At 35.0% G+C, this 23,757-nt stretch overlaps 1 protein-coding gene across 2 annotated transcripts in view; it reads left to right on the top strand.

Moving 5' to 3' along the window:
• Nucleotides 1-4,093: 4,093 nt before the first annotated feature.
• LOC136032650 (glutamine synthetase-like) overlaps nt 4,094-23,757 on the top strand; it is a 45,768-nt gene continuing 26,104 nt past the window's right edge. The window contains exons 1-2 of one of the 2 annotated variants that reach the window (XM_065712932.1): nt 4,094-4,343; nt 20,692-20,902. In XM_065712932.1, coding sequence (XP_065569004.1) covers nt 20,725-20,902 — 178 coding nt within the window. In that variant the 5' untranslated portion in view covers nt 4,094-4,343; nt 20,692-20,724. Of the gene's footprint in view, nt 4,344-18,716; nt 18,835-20,691; nt 20,903-23,757 lie in introns of those variants that run through there. The other variant, XM_065712933.1, reaches the window with a different exon arrangement.

The raw sequence follows: 23,757 nt of genomic DNA, 5'->3' as shown, positions 1-23,757 counted from the left end.
AAGAGTGACCACTGTATTGTAGTGTCTGATCTATCCTTAAATTATCGCCCTAAAAGTGTTGAAAGTATAACAGTTCAAAATAGGGATGAAACCTTTTTTTTACTTGGCGAGCATGACCGGAGAAGAACGACAAAAACCTATTATTGTTATTAGGTTTTCTGTAAATTTTAAAATCCAGACTATTTTCATTTTTAAAAGAAGAACAAGCAGAAATGGAAGTATCGTATCCTCTTCTAATTCTATTGTAAATTTTAAATCACCTCCACAAAAATTAAGACTGGACTTTTTAATTCATCCATCCCATAATTCCATGCTGAAATTATGTCATCCATATATTTTTTGAATTTTAGAACATCTTAATTTTTGGGGAGGTGATTTAAAATTTACAATAGAATTAAAAGAGGATAAGAAACTTCCATTTCTGGATGTTCTTCTTTTAAAAATGAAAATAGTGTGGATTTTAAAATTTACAGAAAACCTACTAACAATAATAGGTTTTTGTCGTTCTTCTCCGGTCATGCTAAAAGTAAAAAAAGGTTTCATCCCTATTTTGAACTGTTATACTTTCGTCATGGAAAGGCAGTGTGGTCTTCGAAGTTATCTAAAAATGTTATGAATATTAGAAAGAGGAAGCTTTCGAATGTTTCTTATTCAATGCTTTAAAAACTAAAAACTTATTATGGTGAATTGTATTTATTATTTTGTGAATCTTCGGATATGATCTTTTTTCACTCCTTGCCCTCTGTTGCCTGATAATTGGTATTATTTAGATAGTATTCTCTCAAATGAACACGTGTTGGCGGTAGGCTTCGGTGGCATGTTATTGTTATTTCTTTAATAAGAAATACGGACAAGAATGGTTGTGTTTGTTTTAGTAACATGATGTATTGTTTTTTGTTTCTGTTCTTTTTTGTCTCGTTGGTATACGAGCTCTGCTCCCCGCCAACGAAAAAAAAGTAGAAAGTTGTGTAATTTATCGCTGTTATAACAAAGAATATTGGACCTTAAACAAGGGCGCCGGAACTAAATTCTCCAAGGGGGGGGGGGAACGCCAAAATATCGGTGGTGTTTAGGTGACAGGGAATATATTTTAGGAATTATTTTCGTATAAGTTTATTTTTCGAATAAGTTTATTCTTAATACTGTTAGGAAAAACTCTCAAATAAAAAAAGCAATTAAATTATATGCAAAATGAAACAAAATACAGTAAATTTTAAACGACAAAGATCGTTTAATTCATTAATAATATATATAGCTATTATGCATTTAAACTTAAAAGAAAATTAAGCTCAAACCAAAATTACAGAAAGGCTTATTGCTTCCGTAGATTATAATAGATGTAGACTTCTCTTTCCCAATTTTATATGCCTTAGAATAGTTTACAGAAGGAGTAGAGATACTCAAGAGTCATCCTGCCTGGATAGGTACAAAGTTTTGATTTTAAAACGGCCATGTAAAATGTACCTCTTTCAAAACGGGTCAATTCCCCCCTCAAACTTAAATTCCTTATATATTCAGATATTAGGAAAATAGAATAGCGAAAGAAAAACAAAATTTAAACTTACTACCCAGCTGTCAAATTAACCCTCTTCGTTTTTACTGTTTTATTCAACTAAATATAATGAACAGGTCCAAAAAAATTCATTATAAGAGAATCTTGTCAAATAGTTTGCGATAAAAAAAAACCAACTGGAATTAAAAAGTGACTTGGACCAATACTCACTAAAGCTAAAAATGGAATTCTCATGACAATTCCTACACCGAATATTAAAACTAAAATTAAGAAAATCAAATAGAAAATTTTAATTCAATATTTTTAATCTAATTTTGAATACCAAAAACCAATATATTCGACGCCTTTATACTTCATAACTGTAAGAAAGTGACCAGAAAAAATACAGTCACTCCTGAAAAAAAAAATTACAATAAAAAACAAAAACACATATCCGTTCAGTGGGAAAAATACAAATATTCCCAGCATTCCGTTCCGGAGTAACATTTCTGATAATAGTGACTTTATAGATCAGCTCATGAGTACTCTTGCAATACAAGCAAAAGTTGACGGCAATTTTTTTCCGAAATTCCCCTTATTAAGTTGTATTCCTTGTGTTTTTCTCAATTATACGAACTTTCTTGTGCTCTAATAACTGCACTAATTACTAATAAACAAATATATATTTAGAATCACCATAGAAAGCTAATTCTTTGATTGAATGTTATCACTAGTTAGGCTCTTATAATTGCGTTATTGACAAGGATCGTTATTTACTTACCATTCATTACTAAAAAAAAAATAATTGTTTTTTCTATTACTCCAACCAAATCATATAGAAAAAATGTTTGCGAAAAACTGAAAAGGGGTCCTTCAGTCACAAATTAGAACTTATATTTTCCTTATTAAGGATCAAAATCTTTTGGCAGGCAACCAACAAAAGGGCAGCACACATTTTTTCCATGGTTTTTCATTATTCTGCTCTTTTGCCTTTGATTTCCTTAGAACTACTTTATAGTCCCAAATTTCAGGGGGGGCCACCCCCTACCCCCCCGCGCATGACCTTAAACCTTTACATTTCCCATGGTTTCTGAAGGCCATAACATAATTTACACTTCAGTGAAATTAAACAAATGAATTGGGATTGACAGTTTAATAATAGTGATATTTCTTTGTTTAAGAAAGAAAATTAAAGAAGTCCTTGTTAGTAAGTATGATTTTTTGGGGGGACGGCCCCGGACGGGGTGTAAGGAAATTGAATAGCTTATTACATATGTATATATATATATATATATATATATATATATATATATATATATATATATATATATATATATATATATATATATATATATATATATATATATATATATATATATATATATATATATATATATATATATATATATATATATATGCAAAAAAAAAACAACGAATCAATGTGAAAATTTTTATCAAAGTGGGCAACCCCCCAGCTCTGCCCCAAACCGCGACGCCCAGGGCAGCTGCTGCCCATTTGAACAGCTCTGTGAGATCTTTATAATATTTCTAGAATAGCATTATTTAAGATATTACTTATTAAATATTAACTGCTTTTATCCTTGATAGAATTTTGAGGGTAATATTTAATATATATATATATATATATATATATATATATATATATATATATATATATATATATATATATATATATATATATATATATATATGCGTTAATGTCCGACATATAGTTAATGTCGACATTCACCTGTGAATGCCTATAATTCTTTTTTCTCTGCTTGGATTCAATTAGCTTTTTTCAGTGAGTCAGCTTTTTCAGTTTTATACAAGCTATGGTAAAAGTTCAAGGTAGGTAAGGTTAGATTATGTTAGTTTAGGCTGAATTTGGTTATAAACATCAGAAATGGGTTAAAAACTCACCCTAAGCTAACCCAACCTAACCTGTCATCATCAAACCTTGCATTAATTTGAAAAAAAATTGACTGACAACATTGACTAAATCCAAGGAGAAAAAAATATATTTCGGGAATTCACCGGTGAGTGTTTTTAATCATTGGTAAATGACGACTTATACTTACTTACGACACGACTGCCTATCCATGAATTATTCTTTATGGTTGATTGTGTATGGCTATGCTGTTTAACCTATGTAATTGTATGGATGAGTAGGGTTAAGGCCTCATTCAAGTGCTGATCTACATTAATTACTAAATTAGGAAAATAGTCTTCCTTTTCTCCTTCTGTCTTTTTTTATGATGTAACTTTATTTCTGTGTTTGCGCTGTTGCATTGGTGATTCCTTTTTTTCATTATATATATATATATATATATATATATATATATATATATATATATATATATATATATATATATATATATATATATATATATACTTTTCAGATGATCTCAGGATCAGGAGTGATATCCCAGGGAAATCTCCAAGCAGTGGCAACCCTGGCAAAGAAGCGTCGGATTTACTTTTTGTTGTTAGATGTTTTCATCTCGTTTTTATGCATGAAATATTATGCAATTCAACGTAGGAAAAACCCGTCTTGTTGTCACGCGATTCCAACGTGATCTAATTAAAATAAAAAGGTTTCTACGCACACTCCATCACAGGGGAGTTGCTCTCTCGTATAAAATGGAGGAGAAGTTTGTGCCGACCTTCAATCAATATACTAGCTTTGACTCTGTTTTTCAAATCGAACTGTAATGATTATTGATTTATACAAATTTGAAAGTAAAAGTAATCTGCCTTTACAAGATTGGAGGTAATTGTAAACTAACCTTGGGCTCAGAATTTCTGTCTTTAATAGACAGTCTACAGTTAAGGATAATACAAACATCAGGTGAGCTTATCAAAACTTTATGTTTTAGCAGTGGGCGCGTAGCGCGTTAGAATTGAGTTGTGAAATGCGCTGCGGTTTCAACATCAAACAGTTTGTGGTAACGAACTGTAGTAAGGAGCGACCCGGCTCAATAGTAACCGAAACTCTAAAAAAATGGAATTTTGATACCAACAGTTACATCAAAAGAATCGTATTTTAATGTTGATTTTAAATATAAGTTTCATCATGTTTAGTCTTACATATAAAAAGTTACGAGTTTTAAAAAGTTTTTTACTGTTTTAAAAAGTATAGCTGAAAAAAAAGCCAAACTTTACCGTAAAGAGGGGGGCATTGAGGAGGAAACAGTCCCTTTCATATACGGAGTAATTTCTGTTCGTTTTAAATTTTAATGTTGCTCCTTACTTTCAGTTAAAAAAACTTTTTTTTATTTAATTAAAATTCGGAATGAAAAAAGATCAGAGGTTAAATTTAGCAGTCAGCCTCAAAATTCTCTATACCGCCTGGGGTTGTTCTGAGATGTTAAGGGGTGGAGGCTAGGATGCAGTACCGCTGAAAGGGATTCTCAAAATTCCATCTAGGCGAATAAAATTCCTCAAATAAAATAGTCATTTTAGGGTTCTTTTTAGGCCTAGCTAAAAGATAAATGTTCCATTGATGATTCGTTGCACCTTTCAATAGGCAACCCTTTAAATTATACTAGCCTAATAGCATATTAGGTAAATGCATCCTAGTCTCCTCCGATTCAGTGGCGTCAATTTTCGTAAATTTAGGGGGAAGGGGTGAATTTTTCGAAATCAGGAGGGGGAAGGCAAACTTTTAATCTTATTCATTTTTTTCAATGAAGACAACAAAAAAGGCATTTTTAGTGAAACTTCCACCTAAAGATTTCCAGGCACTTCCGGTTTCTCTGTATTCGAAGATAATTAGCTTAGTCTCAGTGAGATAAGCTACTATACAGGTGTGTTTTAATTAAATATTTGGTACATGTGTAGGCCTATTACACGCCACTCACTCAAGTTTACGCTATGTAAATCTCGAGAACAAACCAGTTTCTTCGTTACTTTAGAAACAAATTTGGGCTATATTTGCACATAAAGGGGGGGGGGGTAAAGTATAGTGGATCTGTATGCAAAATGTGTTTGGTACAATTATTCTGCATATTATGAGGTAAGAATGGTTTTCTAACTTCAAACTTTCCAAATACTTTACCCCTCTCCCCTGATATTCAAATATATAGCTCAAATTACTATTTTCCATCTATCCTGTCACTTGTCTTTATCTTGTCTCGAGCTAAGCTGAAAGAAACTAGCGAAGAAACCGGTTTGTTCTCGAGTTTTGCACAGTGTAAACTTGAGTGAGTGACGTATAATCCACAAATACTAAATATTTAATGTATAGATTTGGTTAGGCTAGGTATTTAATATAATGCGTTTTGTACGGCCTGCTTTTCATAATGCTTTATTGTAATTTCCATAATTTCGTTACTAAAGTAATACATTTTCATCAGATTTTGGTATATTTCATTATAACTTCACTTCTTTAGTGTCGTCGAGATAACTGACAAGCACCGATTTCCATTTCTCAAAATCGTTTCTGGCAAAAATAATAAATATTAGTTTTGAGTTTTCAATCGCTTTTTCATTAGCTTAAGAAAATACAATTCTTATTATTGCAGTATCCCTAGAATTTTGAACAATTTTACTGTTCTTTAAAACGTTTTAAATTGGGATGGGGCTAAGGTAAGAGGCTCAAAACACTTTTCTTGTCCCTTATTTGGACAGAAGATCTACTTTACTAGGTTTCACTTTATTAAAGATCATCAAAGGTCAGCTCCCAATGGAGGGAGAATGAGTGGGAGTATATGCTTCAAAATATCCTCCCATTAAGCTCTGGATGCCTTACTGAATATTTCATTTACCTAACTCAACTACTTTCCAGGATAGCAAAGCGCCCCTAAACTTGAACTTCACCCTAGATTCTAGGCTGTCACCCAAAGGTACCTTATTTAACTAATTTTCATTGTTACTTTCAATTTAACTCTCAACTGGGCGGGCGTTTTTTTTTCTATTTATTTTTTTTATGTCTTTTCGGGTGAGATAAATTTTTTATCCCCAAATCTTGGAGAACAGGCGGAAAACTATAAGAGACATTATACTAGTAATGACATATGGTCTCAATAGAGTATTCTGACGTGAGAATAATGTTTAAATACAGTTTTGGCATACTTCCACCAGATGGTCTTTACAGTGACCCTTCATCCAGGTGTTGCAGACCTTTGTAACTTTGTGTTCGACTTCACGGGGGCATAGGAAACATCACTGGGATTTGCGATCGTATTCTGATAAAGCACTATTTCGACTCACGAACCGACAAATCCGAGCATTTTATGCATTAGGTGGTGAAGTTCTTGGACCAGTGAATTTTCTCAAAGCCAACCGCTTTCGTCTTGGAAGAAGAGAGTAGGAAGACAGAAGAAAACCTGGCTTGCCACTGTCAAAGCTGACCTGGAGCCAACTGATCGAGATGTGTGGAAGAAAACTTGTCGTCGTCTGCTTGATGCCACGATGGACCTCAATTCGCTATGTACGCGCTTCAAGTACAAGTAGTAAGCACAAGCAAGTACGGTTGCACGAACCTTCATGTCTAGCTAGATAAGGGATACACCCAAACTAATCAAAACCTGTCTTCGCTTTGTAACATTTCCCTGCTTAACGAGTACTCCAGAAGCCATTCTCTCAATATTTAACATAGTAAAGAAGATTGGCAGAGGCCATCACTGAGTTCGACTGTCGTAGTATTTTCGTCATTGGTCTCTCGATACTGGGAGACCCAATATCTGCTTCTTCATCTTGAATGCCACTCTCTGGGTCCTGTTCATCACTATCAGCTTTCATAATATCATTAAAATCTCCACATTCATCAAATGGTTGATGTTCTGGTGCTGCTTCATCATCTTTCCTTGGACCAGGAGCAAACGGGTCAGAAAAATTCTTTTTTGTTTTCTCTACGGAATTATTCCTTTTGAACTCATTCCAGAACTTGGTTATGAAAATTTCACTGTCGACTGTGTCCGTTATTTTCATAGGTTGCTAGTAAGACGGGATAAAAATTACCACAAAGCCCACTTCGTTTACAAAAAATAAGTTTTAACTAAAGATTATGTGAGGTCTTCAGGGATTCACGAGATAATTTTGTAAACACAAAAGTGCTTTGAGTAATTTTTTACTCCTCCCTACCAGTATAAAGGTTAACCCCCCTTCATAATACCTATATATGACTATACAGCTAATATTGTTGATTTACATTGTGTCTTGCGCTTGCTTCTCATAAAAATTGATGAATAGATTTTTTTAGATAAGGTAAAAAAAAATTATTCTTGAAGCTAATACAAATTGGATTTTCTAAATTAGCAAAGAAAGAACATGTTTTTTCAAACTAAGGTAAAGAGCAACTTGTAAGTTAAACTGAACATAAATCATCCTATATTTGATGGGCTTGACATCTCTCTAAGGACCATAGGTATTTTCTAGATATTTCGGAGATATCTAGGAACTGTGTACACTGGCAACCTCTGTTGTATACCTGAAGATATACTTGAAAGTATAGGAGACAAGGTTGAAGGTGCTTGCGCTGGGAGACCAAAAGCTTGAATAACTATTCTTTGCCTAAAAATAAGGTTTTTTCGAAAATAACGCATTTCCGAAACCTTGTGACGAAAGTAAAGCTTTACCGGCCCAAGCGTTTTTGTTGTTCTGTTTTTGCGAGAATTTGGTTTAAATCTCCAAATATTCGGGGATAGTTGAAGTGCTGAACAGAACGCAATAGAACTGCCAAAAGTAATGAAGGAGAGATGTGATACCAAAGTCTCAGTTGCCATACATGGTGTGAAAATAATGGCTATTATGATTATACACATACTGATTTTTATTTGGGAGTTACGAAGAGTAAATATTCGGTCATGAGTTCAGTATGCGACATTGCAGTGAATGAGAAAATTGGAACACGTGATTTTTACAATATGAATAAAAGAAATATAATTGAATTTGCAAATGTCAATGAGAATGAAGGGTACTTGTGTATTATTCAGAAAATACTCAATAAGTGAAGTTAGATTCTTTCCTTTAACAAACTACGATGCAGATACATTTTAATTAGGTAAACCGAACCGAATCTAAATGTTCCTTCTCGTAAGAGTATAAAGTCATGTTGTGTCCATTGACGCACTGTTTTGTTGTGGGCAACAACCCCTTATCCTTGAAAAATATAATTGCCCCTTTTTCAGTCTGGCAAATCCCAAATCTTCATTTCAAAATCCATGTTCAGACACTATCATCTATCACTTTGAGTAGCAAACTAAATTGAGTTCTGTCTTTGTTGCTATGAAACCGGTTTGTCTCATAAAATGTACCTGCATCGTAGTTTGTTTCGCGAAAGAACCTAACTTTACTTATTGGGCGTGTTCTGAATAATACACACGTACCGAATGAAGTTACCAAGGCCGGATTTAAAGATTTGACATTTCTTGGCTCAAGCATTTTTGCTGCTCCGTTTTCGTGAGATTTTTGGGGAAATCCCGAAAATTCGGTGATAGTGGAAGCAATGAAGGGAACATAGCTGATGAGCCTCTAGTAATGATGGAGATGTGATACCAAACTTTCAGTTGCCACTTTTTGGAGATACCTAACAGTTTATAAGTGGCCACGGAATTTCTTTGTGGTTTTAAAACCACTTTTCTTTGAATAGGCTGCGCGGCGGCTGAGTACACCTTACGCTTTGACAATAAATTACATAAATCTAGTTTTTGTTCAGAAAAAAAATCACTTGGTGATGATTTATTGTGCCCCTGGCATTGTGTGCCCCTAGCCCCTGGACTAGAGGGGCTATTGATAATTCAAAGCCTGGCACTGGAGAGAGGCTCGAGTCTCACAAAATCATAAGTCTTCTTGAATATCTATCTGGGTACTTCTCAAATTATCAAATATAATGTGAATTCTTGCCCTCCCCCAAGAGAAAATATAATTGCCCCCTCCACGATTTCTCTTAGGGGGGAGGTATTTGATTTTAGGCACGTTTTCTTGAGGGAAAGACTGGCAGTAATGCAAGAATTTGCTATTTGATGGCTAAGTATAAAAAAGATTACTATTGGCTGTGATATACTCTTGTTTAATGAAGCATTTAAACACGAATTAAAAAAAAACGAATGTATAGACAAGTAAAGAGTGCTATTAAAACATAAAAAGAGTAGAAATCCTTTCAGATTATAAACTTGAAACAAACAGAAATTACTGTGAGTGAATAAATAATAGGTAAAAATTTTATCAATTAAAAGGAGGAATAAATTAAAACTCAAAACAAACACAAAATAAAAGCTGGGTCTTCCCCACTCCTCAAACCCACCTAATGGGTGGGGTTTCATATGCGTATTATTGAGAACAGAATGCAGCCAGAGCAAATTTCTTCAGAAGTCTGAAATTCGCCTCTGCAGTGCGAATTTCACACTAATAAACGAATGCCCCTCCATATTTTCGAAATCGTATCTCCTGTCACGGCTGTATCCAGGGAGGGGTTAAGGAGTTTGACCCCTCCCCCACCTAAATGTTTGTTCGACTCGTAAAAACGTAACAAAAATGTATATAAACAATTTTTTGCGTTTTTTTAGTCTTTTTTGTTTAAAAAAACGTAAAAAAAATCCTGGATACGGTCCTGTTTCATGTACTGCAGCGTTTTGATAAGAACAGGCAAAAACAGGTATCGAACTTTTCATGGTAATGAGCGGTAATTAAAAAGCCCCCTCTGTCACTAAAAAGTGAAATCGTAAAAACGGAATTTTGACTATAGTATATGATTCTATACAATATGTTTTTATGGTAATTTCAAATATGTAAAATTCATTAAGTTGAAAGCAATTCATTAAAAATCATTAGCATGATTACATCTGGATTTTTAAGCAAGGGACAAAAAAAGGATGATAATAGTGAAGATTATATTGTTAAACCCCACGAGCAGATGTCTAAAACCCTATTATTATTTCATTTTCATGGGTAGACTCAGAAAGTAGTCAAGACTCAGGCCATAAGGGTCCATTGCCTTCGTGTGACTTACTCTTAGACTTATATGACGACAATGACTTGAGCTGCCTGAACGAAAATTCTAGCGTTGGAGGTTTTGAGAATTCAGGGCGCAGGAATAGCTTTGAAAATTAATGTTCAGAAAGTTAAGATAATTTAAGATTGGTTTAGACGGTTTTTTTTTAAGTCGAACAAACATATCAGGGGGTTCAAACCTGATAATCCCTCTGGATACGGCCTTGTTACCATGGTTTGTTCTTTGCTGTGTTGCTGCTGTCGCTGCAATAAATGATTAAAATACTGAATGAAACTGCGTCATAGCAACGTGTTAATTTATGTCATTCTACGCTGTAAAAGAACAATTCTGGCCCCCAAACTGGGCCAAAACGTTTATGAGCGAAAACGCTGAGAGGGCCAGTCGTTCTAGGAACAAGGATATAACATCTAGCTGAGATACCCTCACCTGTACTCAGTCCTTATCTTTTCTCATTCTTGCGCTACTAAAGCGAACAATTGAAAAGACAAGAAACATGGTTTGAAACGGAAATATCAACACTTATTTGCTCCCAAGACTTCTGTACTGATGCTGGATCTTAGTATTTTTTATCAGATTCATCATACATGCACAAAAAATGCCTTTCCAAGTTTCCGTTCTCTCCAGTTTCATAAGATCATGCCCTTTAATTTTCGCTCTCACTGTTCAATAATAAATATTACGCTCGAGTTAAATTTTGCCCATCTCATTAAATTACGTAACGAGATTGGGTTTTTTACCCCCACAAATTACGCATGGCCTTAGTCTGGGTGTCATTAGGAAGTCATCTTGGCCGTCATCTGTCTATCAAGCTGTCGTTCAGCTGTCTATCAAGACTGAAACTACTGTTACCTTTGATTTTTAAAATAGATAATTCCTCGTCATCAAACATGAGAACAGCCATGTCCGGTATTACAAGGGGAATTCTGGTGAAAATACCTTGTCTATCAGAGTTGCCATCGGGACACTTTATGTCAAAATGACATTTTTTGGTTCGGTGATGCAATCATAAGGGTGATGCAAACCAAAGTTCGGTGATGCAAACCAAAAAGGAGAGCAGATGAAACTTTTCTTCTCGTGAGTTCATTCTTCCTGTGAATTTTCTCATTGATAAAAAATAGTGCAGCTTCGTCATCCTGATTTAGGCTGAAAGTTTCATTCCCAAAAACAGGGTAATATAATTTCGAATGGTATCCCAATAACTTTACCGACACTTGTATGACAAAGCGCCGACGACGCAAGTTGTTCATCTATTGACGCACTGTAAACCGGTTCATTTTGCTAGTTTCTTTCTCCTCAGCTTGCGACGAGACCAAAGACAGAATAGATGGGAAATATGTAAGATATATATTTGCTCACTAAGGGGGGGGGGGGGGTAAAGTATTACGACAGTGTGAATTCAGAAAACAATTCTTAATTCATGCAGAATTATTGTAGTTAACGAATTTTGCATCCAATCCTGCTACACTTTACCCCCCCCCCCCTAATGTGTAAATATATAGCCCAAATTTGTTACTAAAGTACTATATTTTGTATCATACTTAGGTATATTTCATTAGGATTAACCTGACTTCACTTAGGTGCTATATCATACTAGTACCACTTTGCCTATGCTAACATTAAAAGACTGTTATTGTTTTTTTTTCAATTAGCCAATTAATACTGTAGCCTCCCGTCCGCCGGGGGGGGGGGGTTGTTACTAAGACGAAAGAAGAACTGCAAACTACTAGTTACAGAATAGAAACAAACGAATTCTGGCGGGAAGAATGATAGTTTTTTTTCCTAATTGGATTGATTTTTACATAAGTTGAGACGAGGGAATAATAATTTTTACCCCTCCCTCCAAAATCAGGTCCTGCACAGAGTAAAATCATGTTCTTATGTCTAGGGTTTATTCGTGAGTTGCCGACATAAAAAAAATTTATATATTTTAGAATAGATTCTGTTAACATCTATGTTTTAAAAATATACATACATGGTAACCCCCGTCCCCCTGTGGTTATACTCAGAGTAAATTAGTGTTGTGAGTTTAAAAAATTATGCTTATATTTTCTCTACAAAGATTTTATTAAAATAAGTATTTTCAAAAACTAAACCAACACATATTAAAGTTCTAACAATTTTGATGGAAGAGAGCAATAGTAACAAAAACATTTTTACTTCAACCTTGTTAGAAAAACTCAATTTAACTATTTTTAATTATGTTTCAGTTTACCACAATTTAGCCTCCATCCTCGTCTCCTTTTTGCTTGGATATAGCCATAGGCTGAAGCTTTATACTAAGTTTGCTGATCTTGCAGGTTTTTTTTCGTTTTTTTTTTTTTTTTTTTTTTTTTTTTTTTTTTTTTTTAATTTCAAATAGGCATTATATACTGTTACTTTTTTTTTTTTTTTTTTTTTTTAATTTCAAATAGGCATTATATACTGTTACTCTGTGAGATAAGTACAAGAAAGAATGAAAACCAGCAAACCTAAAGTTTACCTTCGGGTACTAGGGGGGGGGGGTAGAATTGAATTAAACTGAAAGCGAGTTTAATAATCAAAATAAACAGTTTTTCTGATAAGAATGAAGTGAGAATTTTTGTTGCTATTATACTTCATTTATAGAGAAATTTTAAATTTTTGTGAAATCTTATTAAAGTTTTTTTTAACAAAAAAGTGTAGCCTAATATTTTTCAAAAACAATTTCTCAAAAAGATGCCATTTTCCAGAAATTGTCATATTTAAAACTATCGAAACTGAAAAATATGAAATAACAGCTATGTAAATAATGTTATTCCTGCAATTACAAAAATAACTTGTATGACAAAAATTTTTCTTGATACAATTGTGTAGATTTCAACTTTCATACCTCGGACTTTGATTGAAAATGTAGGGAGAGGAGACAAGAATTTCTTACAAAAAGAATGTATAATCCAAATTAAGGGGATTTTTTTCAGTTTAAATACCAAAAATGTATTTTTCCAGGGGTGGGGTAAATAAATCATGGATGACAAACGCCATACAAATGATGCCCCAGTAAAGAGCTGCAAAATATGAATTTTAGTCGTTTTGAGTTGAACAAGAATTGACCTCGCATATCAAACAGTTCGTGGTAACGAACTGTAAGTAAGGAGCGACCCAGGTCAATAGTAACCGAAACTACGAAAAACAATATTTTGATATCAATAGACATATCAACATAATTGGCGTATTATTACCTTAGACCTTAGATCTTCCTGAGCCATCGGTGGCGCATAGGGCGTCGACAAAGTCTCTCCATTCATCACGAAGCTGTGCGGCTGCAGTGATATCTTTCCATTGCGGAGTGAGGGAAGTGTTGGCCTTTTTCAGGTCCCCGATCATACTGCCTCCGCAGTGTGTGTTTTGGTCGGCCTCGTTGTTTTGGTCGGCCTCGTGTATGTATTATGTAATTGGCTTATTATGCTGATTTAAAAAATATAAGTCTTATTAAGTCTTACAGATTAAAAGCTACGAGCCTGAGAAAACTTGCCTGATTTTCTTTAAAAAAAGGGGGAAACCCCCTAAAAGTATTAGAATCTTAATGAAAATTACACCATCAGATTCAGCGTATCGAAAATCCTATAGTAGTGGTTTCAAGCTCCTATCTAAAAAAAATTGTATCTAAAAGGAATTTTGTATTTTTTTGCCAGAAAAAAGATCACGGCTTTTTTTCAGGGGGGATCTTATCGACCCAGTAGTCCTAGGATATCGTAAGAGGGCTCATTCGAGTGGAAGTTAAAAGTTCTAGTGCCCTTTTTGTGTGACCAAAAAGATTGGAGGGCAACCTGGCCCCCTCCCCCGCCACTTTTTTCCGATTTATATTTGTCCGATCACAATTTAGAGATGACCGTTTTGCTCATCACAGTTGAAAGGCCCAATAACTATGCCTTTGGATGTAACATGACCCCACCCCCCATCCCACAGCCACAGGGGAAAGGTCTTTAAGTCATAAAATTTGCCAATTTTGTACACATAGTGTCATTGGCACACGGAATACATTTTCGGGTGGGGGGATTTTTTCGCTGGAGGTTTTTCCACGGGGGAATTTCCTTTGGGGAGGGAAGTTTCAAGGGGGTAAACTTTTCAGAATTCCTCTAAAAAAATATTTTTAAATGTCTTGCTTTCTCTTTTCCATCTCAATCTCACGCGTGGGGTTATTAAGGGTAATTGTCCGAAGCAAATTTTCACTGGGGTTGCATTGTTTAGAAGATGTTTCCGGGGGGGGAACATGAAGATGGGGCCAGATTTCTTGGAATACTTAAAAACAATCAGAAATTAACTTAAAAGAAAGCAAGTTTTTTTCAACTGAAAGTAAGGAGCAACATTAAAACTTAAAACGAACAAAAATTATTACGTATATGAAGGGGGTTGCCTCCTCCTCAACACCTCCCTCTTTACGCTAAAGTTTGAATTTTGTCCCAATTCTCTAAAAGCTGCTGAAACAAAAGGGTCGTTTAATTAGAATAATAGTAAGCTTTTTTAAAGTACTAAAAAACTTAAGCGTAAAGAGCGAGGTGTTGCGGAGCGGGCATTCTCCCTCATACACGTAATAACTTTTCTTCGTTTTAGTCTTTAATGCTGCTCGTTACTTTAAGTTGGAAAAACTTTTTTTTGTGGCATTTGGTATTTACCAAGTTACATTTAGCGATCCCAATTTCTGTCGGTCTCGGTTATGCTAGTTCGGGCACTACAGTTAAGATAGGACGATGAAAGTTGGCAGGCGGCGTATCAGGGACCAGACAAGATTTAATTATAAATAGTCTGTTCCCCGATACGACTATACAGGGAGGGGGAGTGGAGGGACGGGTAATTCGGAAAAATTAGAAAAAAATGAGGTATTTTTTACTTACGAACGGGTGACCATATCTTAATGAAATTTGATATTTAGAAAGATCTTGTGCTTCAGAGCTCTTATTTTAAATCCAGATCTGGTGATATGGGGGAGAGTTGTATAGTGGAGAGATCGGGATGAAACTTGGTGGGAAGAATAAGCATATGTCGTAGATAGGTGATTGACATAATCGGACTGGATCCGCTCTCTTTTGGGAGTTAGGGAGGGGGTCCAGTGCTTTGGCGAGTTCTGTGCTTCTGGGCGTGCTAGGACGATGAAAATTGGTAGGCGTGTCAGGGACCTACACAAATCGACTTGATAACAGTCATTTCCCCAATTCGATCATCTGAGGGGCTGAAGGGAGAGGGCAAATTAGAAAAAATGAGGTATTTTTGACTTACGAATGGGTGATCGGATCTTAATGTTTAGAAAGTTTTGATATTTAGAAGGACCTTGTGTCTAAGAGCTTTTATTTTAAATCACGATCGGCATTAAGCCACTGATTTTCCTTTTAGATCAATCTATTGATTCTTAGAATTTTCCTACAGCTCATGTCATATGAGCTCTTGGCTCTTGTTTTAATTTAATCAAACAGTTCGTGGTAACGAACTGTAGTAAGGAGCGACCCAGCTCAATAGTAACCGAAACTCTAAAAAATGGAATTTTGATGCCAATAGTTACACCAAAAGAATGGCATTTTAAGGCTGATTTTAAATATATAAGTTTCATCAAGTTTAGTCTTGCCCATCAAAAGTTACGAGCCTAAGAAAGTTTGCGCTATTTTAGAAAATAGGGGAAACACCCCCTAAAAGTCATAGAATCTTAACGAAAATCACACCATCAGATTCAGCGTATCAGAGAACCCTACTGTAGAAGTGTCGAGCTCCTATCTACAAAAATGTGGAATTTTGCATTTTTTGCCGGAAGACAGATCACGGATGCGTGTTTATTTGTTTTTTTTTGTTTTTTTTTCCCCCAGGGGTGATCGTATCGACCCAGTTGTCCTAGAATGTTGCAAGAGGGCTCATTCTAACGGAAATGAAAAGTTCTAGTTCCCTTTTTAAGTGACTAAAAAAATTGGAGGGCACCTAGGCCCCCTCCCACGCTAATTATTTTCCCAAAGTCAACGGAACAAAATTCTGAGATAGCCATTTTATTCAGCGTAGTCGAAAAACTTTATAACTATGTCTTTGGGGACGACTTACTCCCCCACAGTCCCCGTGGGAGGGGCAACAAGTTACAAACTTTAACCTGTGCTTACATATAGCAATGGTTATTGGGAAGTATACAGGCGTTGTCAGGAGGCTTTTTTTGGTTGGGGGGAGGGGTTGGGAAAAGGGGGATACGCTGGGGGAACTTTCCATCGAGAATTTGTCATGGGAGAAGAAAATTTCCATGAAGGGAGAGCAGGATTTACTAGCATTATTTAAAAAAAAAAACAATTAAAAAATAAATGTGAAAAAGCTTTTTCAGCTGGAAGTAAGGAACAGCAATAAAACTTAAAACAAACAGAAATTATTACCCATATGAGGGGCTCACCTCCTTCTAATACTTTGCTCTTTACGCTAAATTATTTTTAGAATTTCAACTATTTATTCTACAGCTTTTGTGATTCAGGGGTCATTCTTAATGAATTGGGATAAAATTTAAGCTTTAGTGTAAAGAGCGAGGTACTGACGATGGGGCGAATCCCCTCATATATGTAATAAAAACATGAGAATACAAAAGTTCTTTACGTAAGCTAATTTATAAGTTACCTAAATCTTTTACCAATAAAAAGATTCGTAAAAAATTAAAAGTTCTAGTTGCCTTTTTAATTAACCAAAAATCGGAGGGCAACTAGGCTTCGTCCCCCGCTCTTTTTTTCTCAAAATCATTCGATCAAAATTATGAGAAAGCCATTTAGCCCCCCCCCCCCAAAAAAAAAAATATGCAAATTTCGTTTTGATTATTCCTCTGCGGAGAGCCAAAATCAAAACATGCATTAGTTCAAAAACGTTCAAAAATTAAATAAAAAAAAACAAGTTTTTTTTAACTGAAAGTAAGGAGCGACATTAAAACTTAAAACGCACAGAAATTACTTCGTATATGAAAGAGGCTGCTTCCTCATCAACGCCCCGCTTTTTACGCTAAAGTTTTTTACTGTTTTAAAAAGAAGAATTGAGAGAAAGAGTCAAACTTTAGCGTAAAGAGCGGGGCGTTGATGGGGAAGCAGCCTCTTTCATATACGAAGTAATTTCTGTGCGTTTTAATGTCGCTCCTTACTTTCAGTTAAAAAAAACTTGTTTTTTTATTTAATTTTCTTTAAAGGTCGATTTTGAAAAAAAAAACTTGTTTACGATTTATCTACAACTGTTACTTCCCATGTTCAATCATTTCAATGGACCATACTTGTAGAAGGTAGAATAAATTGTTTATTTCGCAACCTGACTCTCCTTAAGGGCGAAAAATCAACAAGAATCTTGTATTTAAATTCGTGGCGCTTGCAACTTGCAACACTCTTTCGTAAACTTGGTGATATTTTTGTAATCCGGTACGAAAAATTTAACGCTATTGTGAATTTTGAACTAGGCTATGAGAGTCGAGTGATAAGTAATTAGGTCTAAGCTTTAATATTGTGGATTCAAAGTAAAAATGTCGGTATCAGTTAAGGTACAGCCGGAAACATGTATAAGAAACAATTCTTAATTTATAATATACACAAAAATTGTACTCAACAGATCCTCCAGTGCTGGCACGTACGCAGGGGGGGGGGGCTTCGCCTCCGAAATTTTTTGAAATGTTTAATTTCCCCATGGTTTCTTGGGATTTATGGCAAAAGTAGGAAATTTATTAGGAATCTAGATACATATGTGAAGCCATTTTTTGTGATTTTACAGCATGCAATTATCTGGTCAAGTCACTGCCCAATTATTAACCCATTTTCTGTCTATTTTTTACCCTCTTTGAAGTAATTAGCGATTGTACTGTTTTTTGTTTTTTTTTTCGTAAAGAGAGTTTGCTTTCCACAACAAAATAGAATTATCCTTGATATTAGGGCGTTTATCCCCCCTGTTCAGGATAAAGTACAGCTTTTAATGGATCAATTTTGGAAACTATCATTTTTCATTAAAATCGATGTTTTCGTAATAAGTGCTCCTTTATATCTGCTGTTTCGATGGTTTTGCCCCCCCCCCCGAAAAAAATTCCTGCGTACGTGCCTGCTCCAGTGTAACCCACTGTGATTACCTCACTTTTATAAAGGAATTTTTTATAAGCCGACTCCTAATTGTATGCTTCTTTTCCACATATTAATTGCTACTCTGACAATGTTCCCCCTCCCCTGGTGGCTCCATGTATAACCCTAATAATGTATTTCTCCAATACTTAAATCTGGTCATAGGCTTTAGCTACATGTTAAGCTAGTTATATTATATTCTCTCAGTTTGGAATTTGTCTTTGTCTGCGATTGAGTGTGTAGTTTAACGAAATATTATTGCAGTTGTTTTAAAACGTAAATAATAATGGAAGGACATATTATAATCGGATTAATAGAGAGATGTTGCATATTATAAAGTAAGAATTTCATCGTTTTGTGTTTATTTTAGTTTTTTTCTGTAGATGTACTTTTTTCTGTAGACCTACCCCTGAAAATTTCAATTCCCTAATCCAACAACTTTCCGAGATAGCAATAAGTCAATCAACTAGAATTTAACCTATAAGCTGTAATGCACAAAAAGCTGCATTATATGGAGGAGGGGGAGGGGTATAGTTAGGAACCTGAAAACACTTTCCCGGAATGTACTTTTTTCTGTCGACCTACCCCTGAAAATTTCAATTCCCTAACCCAACAACTTTCCCAAGTTAGCAAGAAGTCAATCAACGAGAATTTTACCTTTATATGCTTCTTTTGCTATAATGAATGAGAGGTATAAAATAAAGTGGTTTACGCCCGGAGAGTCAGCTGAGTACATTTATTGTGCACATGAAGCATATGAAGTAGGTTAGGTTTAACCTTGATATTGTTTCTATTTTTGCTTATTACCTTCTTGAGAGTGGGACTTCTAAACTAATACCAAAGTGTTTTTAAAAGTAGTGAATTCACTGCATTTAGCAGGGTTTTAAAAGGATTTATAGTATAGGTGATCCAGGTGAGATTTTCAGGGGGTGACGGGGTTTTAAACTCTTTCTCAGGGGGAACACAGGGTAGCAGGGGCGTAATTTGCGGGGGGGGGGGTAAAATTATAGCAAACAGTATTACTGGCTTTCGTATAAAGTGAATATACCACTCGATGCCTTTTTTTTATGCTCTTTACAAATATAATAATCGCTTCTACCGGAAATTCAGATTTAAGCACTTTTTGACCTCTTATAAATGACCTAAATATGGGGTATAAAAAAGGCTTAAAACATTGGTCTCAAACTTTATAACATTGGACTCGAACTTACCGTTTCATTATAAATCCATTTTTTAATGTTATATTATCCACAAGTACTGATTTTCCACAAATAAATTGGATAAATAAATTTTATCAATGTTATGGCATTTTCTTCTTCCTTGTCACCAAAATTTCAATTAAAGCATGCGTTTTCAGTTATTTTTACAAAATAATAGGATATTTGAAATCGCAAATCTGTAATAGTTTAGAAACAAATTTGGGCTATATATTTGCACATCAGGGGGTGGGGGTAAAGCATAGCATATATTAAATACATAAACTAACCATAGCTGTATTTAATTTAGTTAAATTTATAGCAAACAGTATAACTGGCATTCATAATAGCCGGCCTTCATATTTTCAACCAAAAACAAATACTTTTATTTAAAATTTGATGTCAAGGAAGAAGAAAACGTCATAACATTGGAAAAATTAATTTATCCAAATTAATATTGGAAAATCAGTGCTTGTGGATTATATAACATTAAAAAAAAATGATTTTTAATGAAACAGTAAGTTTGAGATCAATGTTATAAGGTATTTAAGGTTTGAGGTTGTCTGAAAACCAACGAACTGTTTGAAAATCATTTAAGAAAAAAACATCCTCAAGGGCCATTAATGGCGCATAGAGGGCCGAATCGACGTTTCAGTTGTTGGATCTTGTTTGCAGGGAGAATTAGTAAGCCTGCCCCCCTCCCTCGGGCCTTGTGCTGCTAAGCAGAAATCGATTCCTTGTGCTACTACAGGATTGATTCGATTATTGCTTGGTGAAATGATGTACTGTGGTGTATAATCAGCCATTGTAAAGAAGGGCCGGTGGGTATTTGTATGGTGGGTATGAGGGGTTTGCTGGACTGCTCAGTAATGTGGGTCGTTCGTCATTACGGTAGGGCCGTTTAGTGTCTTTCAACAAAAGATTTTCCAGTTATACTAGCTTTCACACAAGGTTACTGGTATTCAATCGTTTGATATTTGAATTATATTTTCTTTTTAGGAACCCAAATCAGAAGAAAACTCGACTATCAAGATGGCAATATCACTTACGACCTACACTGCCGCTACCAACAAGGCTGTATTGGAGAGGTATATGAACCTTCCTCTGCCGGACAGCAAAATCCTGGCAACTTATGTTTGGGTTGACGGCACTGGAGAATTTGTTAGGAGTAAAACAAGGACCGTTGACTTTCATCCAAAGCATCCATCAGGTAAGATATTAGATTTCAAAAGAGTTAGATAATGGCTAAACAGGATACCTCCCCAGGATAAATCATTAGTGGTCGAGTTACCAGAACAGGTGGGTATGACGGACTATGTTCCGGGGGGAGGTGGTAAAACTGAAAAATTGTCAAAAATAGGCGAATGATAATTAAAATGTAAGTAACTAGGGAAAATTTCAATGTCACGAAAAAAGAATGGTACTTCCTTATTAGTCAGTACACACTCGAAGATTTGAATCGCGAACATCAGACAATAACCGATTTATGCTGTCTCCACGCGCAGACAATTAGCTTATTAATCAAGTTAGTTGAATATCTATGTTGGTATATTTTTATTAAATATTTAATAAATAGAGTTGGTATTTTGATTGGGTTAGGTTAAGTATTTAATATTTTGCGTTCTAGGTGGCCCCTTTCCGTAATTATTTGTTGTAGTTGCCATAATTTTGTTACTAATCTATTATATCTTCGCCTTTTTTTGGCACATGTCATTATGATTAACCAAACTTCAATTCTCGAGTGTGTACCTGTGCTTCCAACAAGGAAGCACTGAATAAGTTCTGACAGGGTACCATTGCTACCTCGAAGTCAGAGAATTAATGTGATGTCAACGGCGGTTTACTACCAGTACGTCTACCAGCCCCCCTCTTGCGGGCCCTCTAAACAATTTTGTAAGATGCAGCACCTCCACTTGGAATGACCTACCAAGGGAGGTTATTCCTGAAAATGCGCCCAGGAGAAAAACCTTTGTCGAAGTTGACTAGTGTCGTAGAAGTAGGCCTATCAGTTTTGCTCCTGGTGCCAAGAATTATATCATCAAAAGGCTACTAAAAAATAAAACGAAACGATAATAAAAACAATCTGGAGAGGCCAGATTTGCAAAACAGGATTGTACGAAGATTTTGTTTCCAGAATGAAGAGACTCCAAAATTTAAAAGTGTTAACAATTGGAAAGTTATATAAAAACGGTAGGAAATTAGGAAAGTGTCAATAGTAATTGTATGGTGCCAAATGGCTTTTTTTTAGTTTTTACTGTCATTTTCACATGATTTTGGAAAACTGGTTCTAACTTTGCCCCCCTCAGGATTTTGACAAAATTACGCCACTGACCCTCATTTATATTTTTAGAAGACATATCTTTAGACTTCAAGGGGTTTTAGCGTCAAAACACCTGAATAATCATATAACTTGCATTACACAGTCGCAAGGCAAAAAATAAAAATTCAGAAAGTCAGGATTTCCACTGGAAACTGATTTTTTTTTAGATAAATTCAACTAAGTCCGTCCTAAAAAAGTAAAACTAGTTGGTCAAGTATGACAACGGTTAACATTTTAAAACATTCAATCATTAACAGTATGTTGATTCTCAAAGACAACTGCAACTTCAAAGGAAAGCTACAGCTTCTTAACCCGTTACTACGCCTGTTACTGTTACTGCATCTTCATCTCTGCATTTTTACTCTATACTCTGCATTTATAACTTTTGGATTTAATTGAATTTTATTCATCTTTTAACTTTTTGGTTCAGTGTTTAGAATAACTCTAACACATATAAGTTGGAATTCCATAGACTCTCTCGGTTTTGTTTACCTTCTAGATTTGTTCTCTGGTGTCTATACGGTGGAGTTTGAATTCTGAGGAGAAGTCTACTCCTTCCCAGCTTGTTCTTTACCTCCCCAATTCCTTTTCTGCTGTTTATACAGCTAGGCTATTATGTCCTTCTAGTTCGCGCTTATGAAGAGAAGCAGTTTTCATAAGGTTATGCTTCGTAAAGACCAGGTAGTCAAAATATAGGGTGTACACTCTTCATTGTTTGAAGGGGAGATGTAAAATCATGATTTCTTCTTCAGTTACATCCTGGGTACAATGCAGAGGAGAACAAGGACTCTTTTATGTCAATTGATTCTACGTCAATTGACTCTTTTAATTTCATTTCTAAATCAGGTGGATCCATTTTTCCTTGTTTGTATGTCCCCTCCTAGCTCTTTGATTTGTATTTTTTCAAAATACTGCAATAAATTTTCAAATCCCTTAAAGTAAAGAATGCACTAATATTTTATTCTATGTCTTTCACGAGATGATCCAAATAGGAAACTTTCAAAAATTTGCTATCCGAAACAACTTTTGAGTTAAATGACAGTGTAAATAATAGTTAAAATAATGTAGGCCGTGTTTGAATCAAACAGTTCCTGGTAGCGAACTGTAGCAAGGACCGACCCGGCTCCATAGTAACCAAAATTCCAAAAGAAAGGAATTTTGATATCAATTGCTACATCAAAAGAATTGTATTTTAATACTGATTTTAAATATATAAGTTTCATCAAGTTTAGTCTTAACCATCAAAAGTTACGAGCCTGAAAAAATTTGCCCTATTTTAGAAATTAGAGGAAAACCCCCTAAAAGTAATAAAATCGTAACGAAAATCACACCATCAAATTCAGCGTATCAGAGAACCCTGTTTTAGAAACCCCAAGCTCCCTCCTGCTCCCTCCTCAACGCCTCGCTCTTTACGCTAAAGTTTCTTACTGTTTTAAAAAGTAGAGTTGAGAGAAAGAGTCAAACTTTAGCATGAAGAGCGGGGTGTTGAGGAGGGAGCAGCCCCTTTCATATACGAAGTAATTTATGTTCGTTTTAAGTTTTGATATCGCTCCTTACTTTCAGTTTAAAAAAGCTTGATTTTTTTATTTAATATAGAAAATGAATAAGGAAAAAGTTCAAAATTCCGCAGGAATTAGTGTGGGACAGTGTTTTTGAAAATTGAAATTTAGAAAGTCGTGCTTAACAAGCTCAAGCCGAAAAATCTGTATCATAATTTTAGAAGAGTTGGTGTAACTGGACGTGAT

Source organism: Artemia franciscana, chromosome 11, assembly GCF_032884065.1.
Source record: "Artemia franciscana chromosome 11, ASM3288406v1, whole genome shotgun sequence".
Classification (NCBI taxonomy): domain Eukaryota; kingdom Metazoa; phylum Arthropoda; class Branchiopoda; order Anostraca; family Artemiidae; genus Artemia; species Artemia franciscana.
Note: the sequence above shows the minus strand (reverse complement) of the source record. Positions and strands in the feature narration are given on the sequence as shown.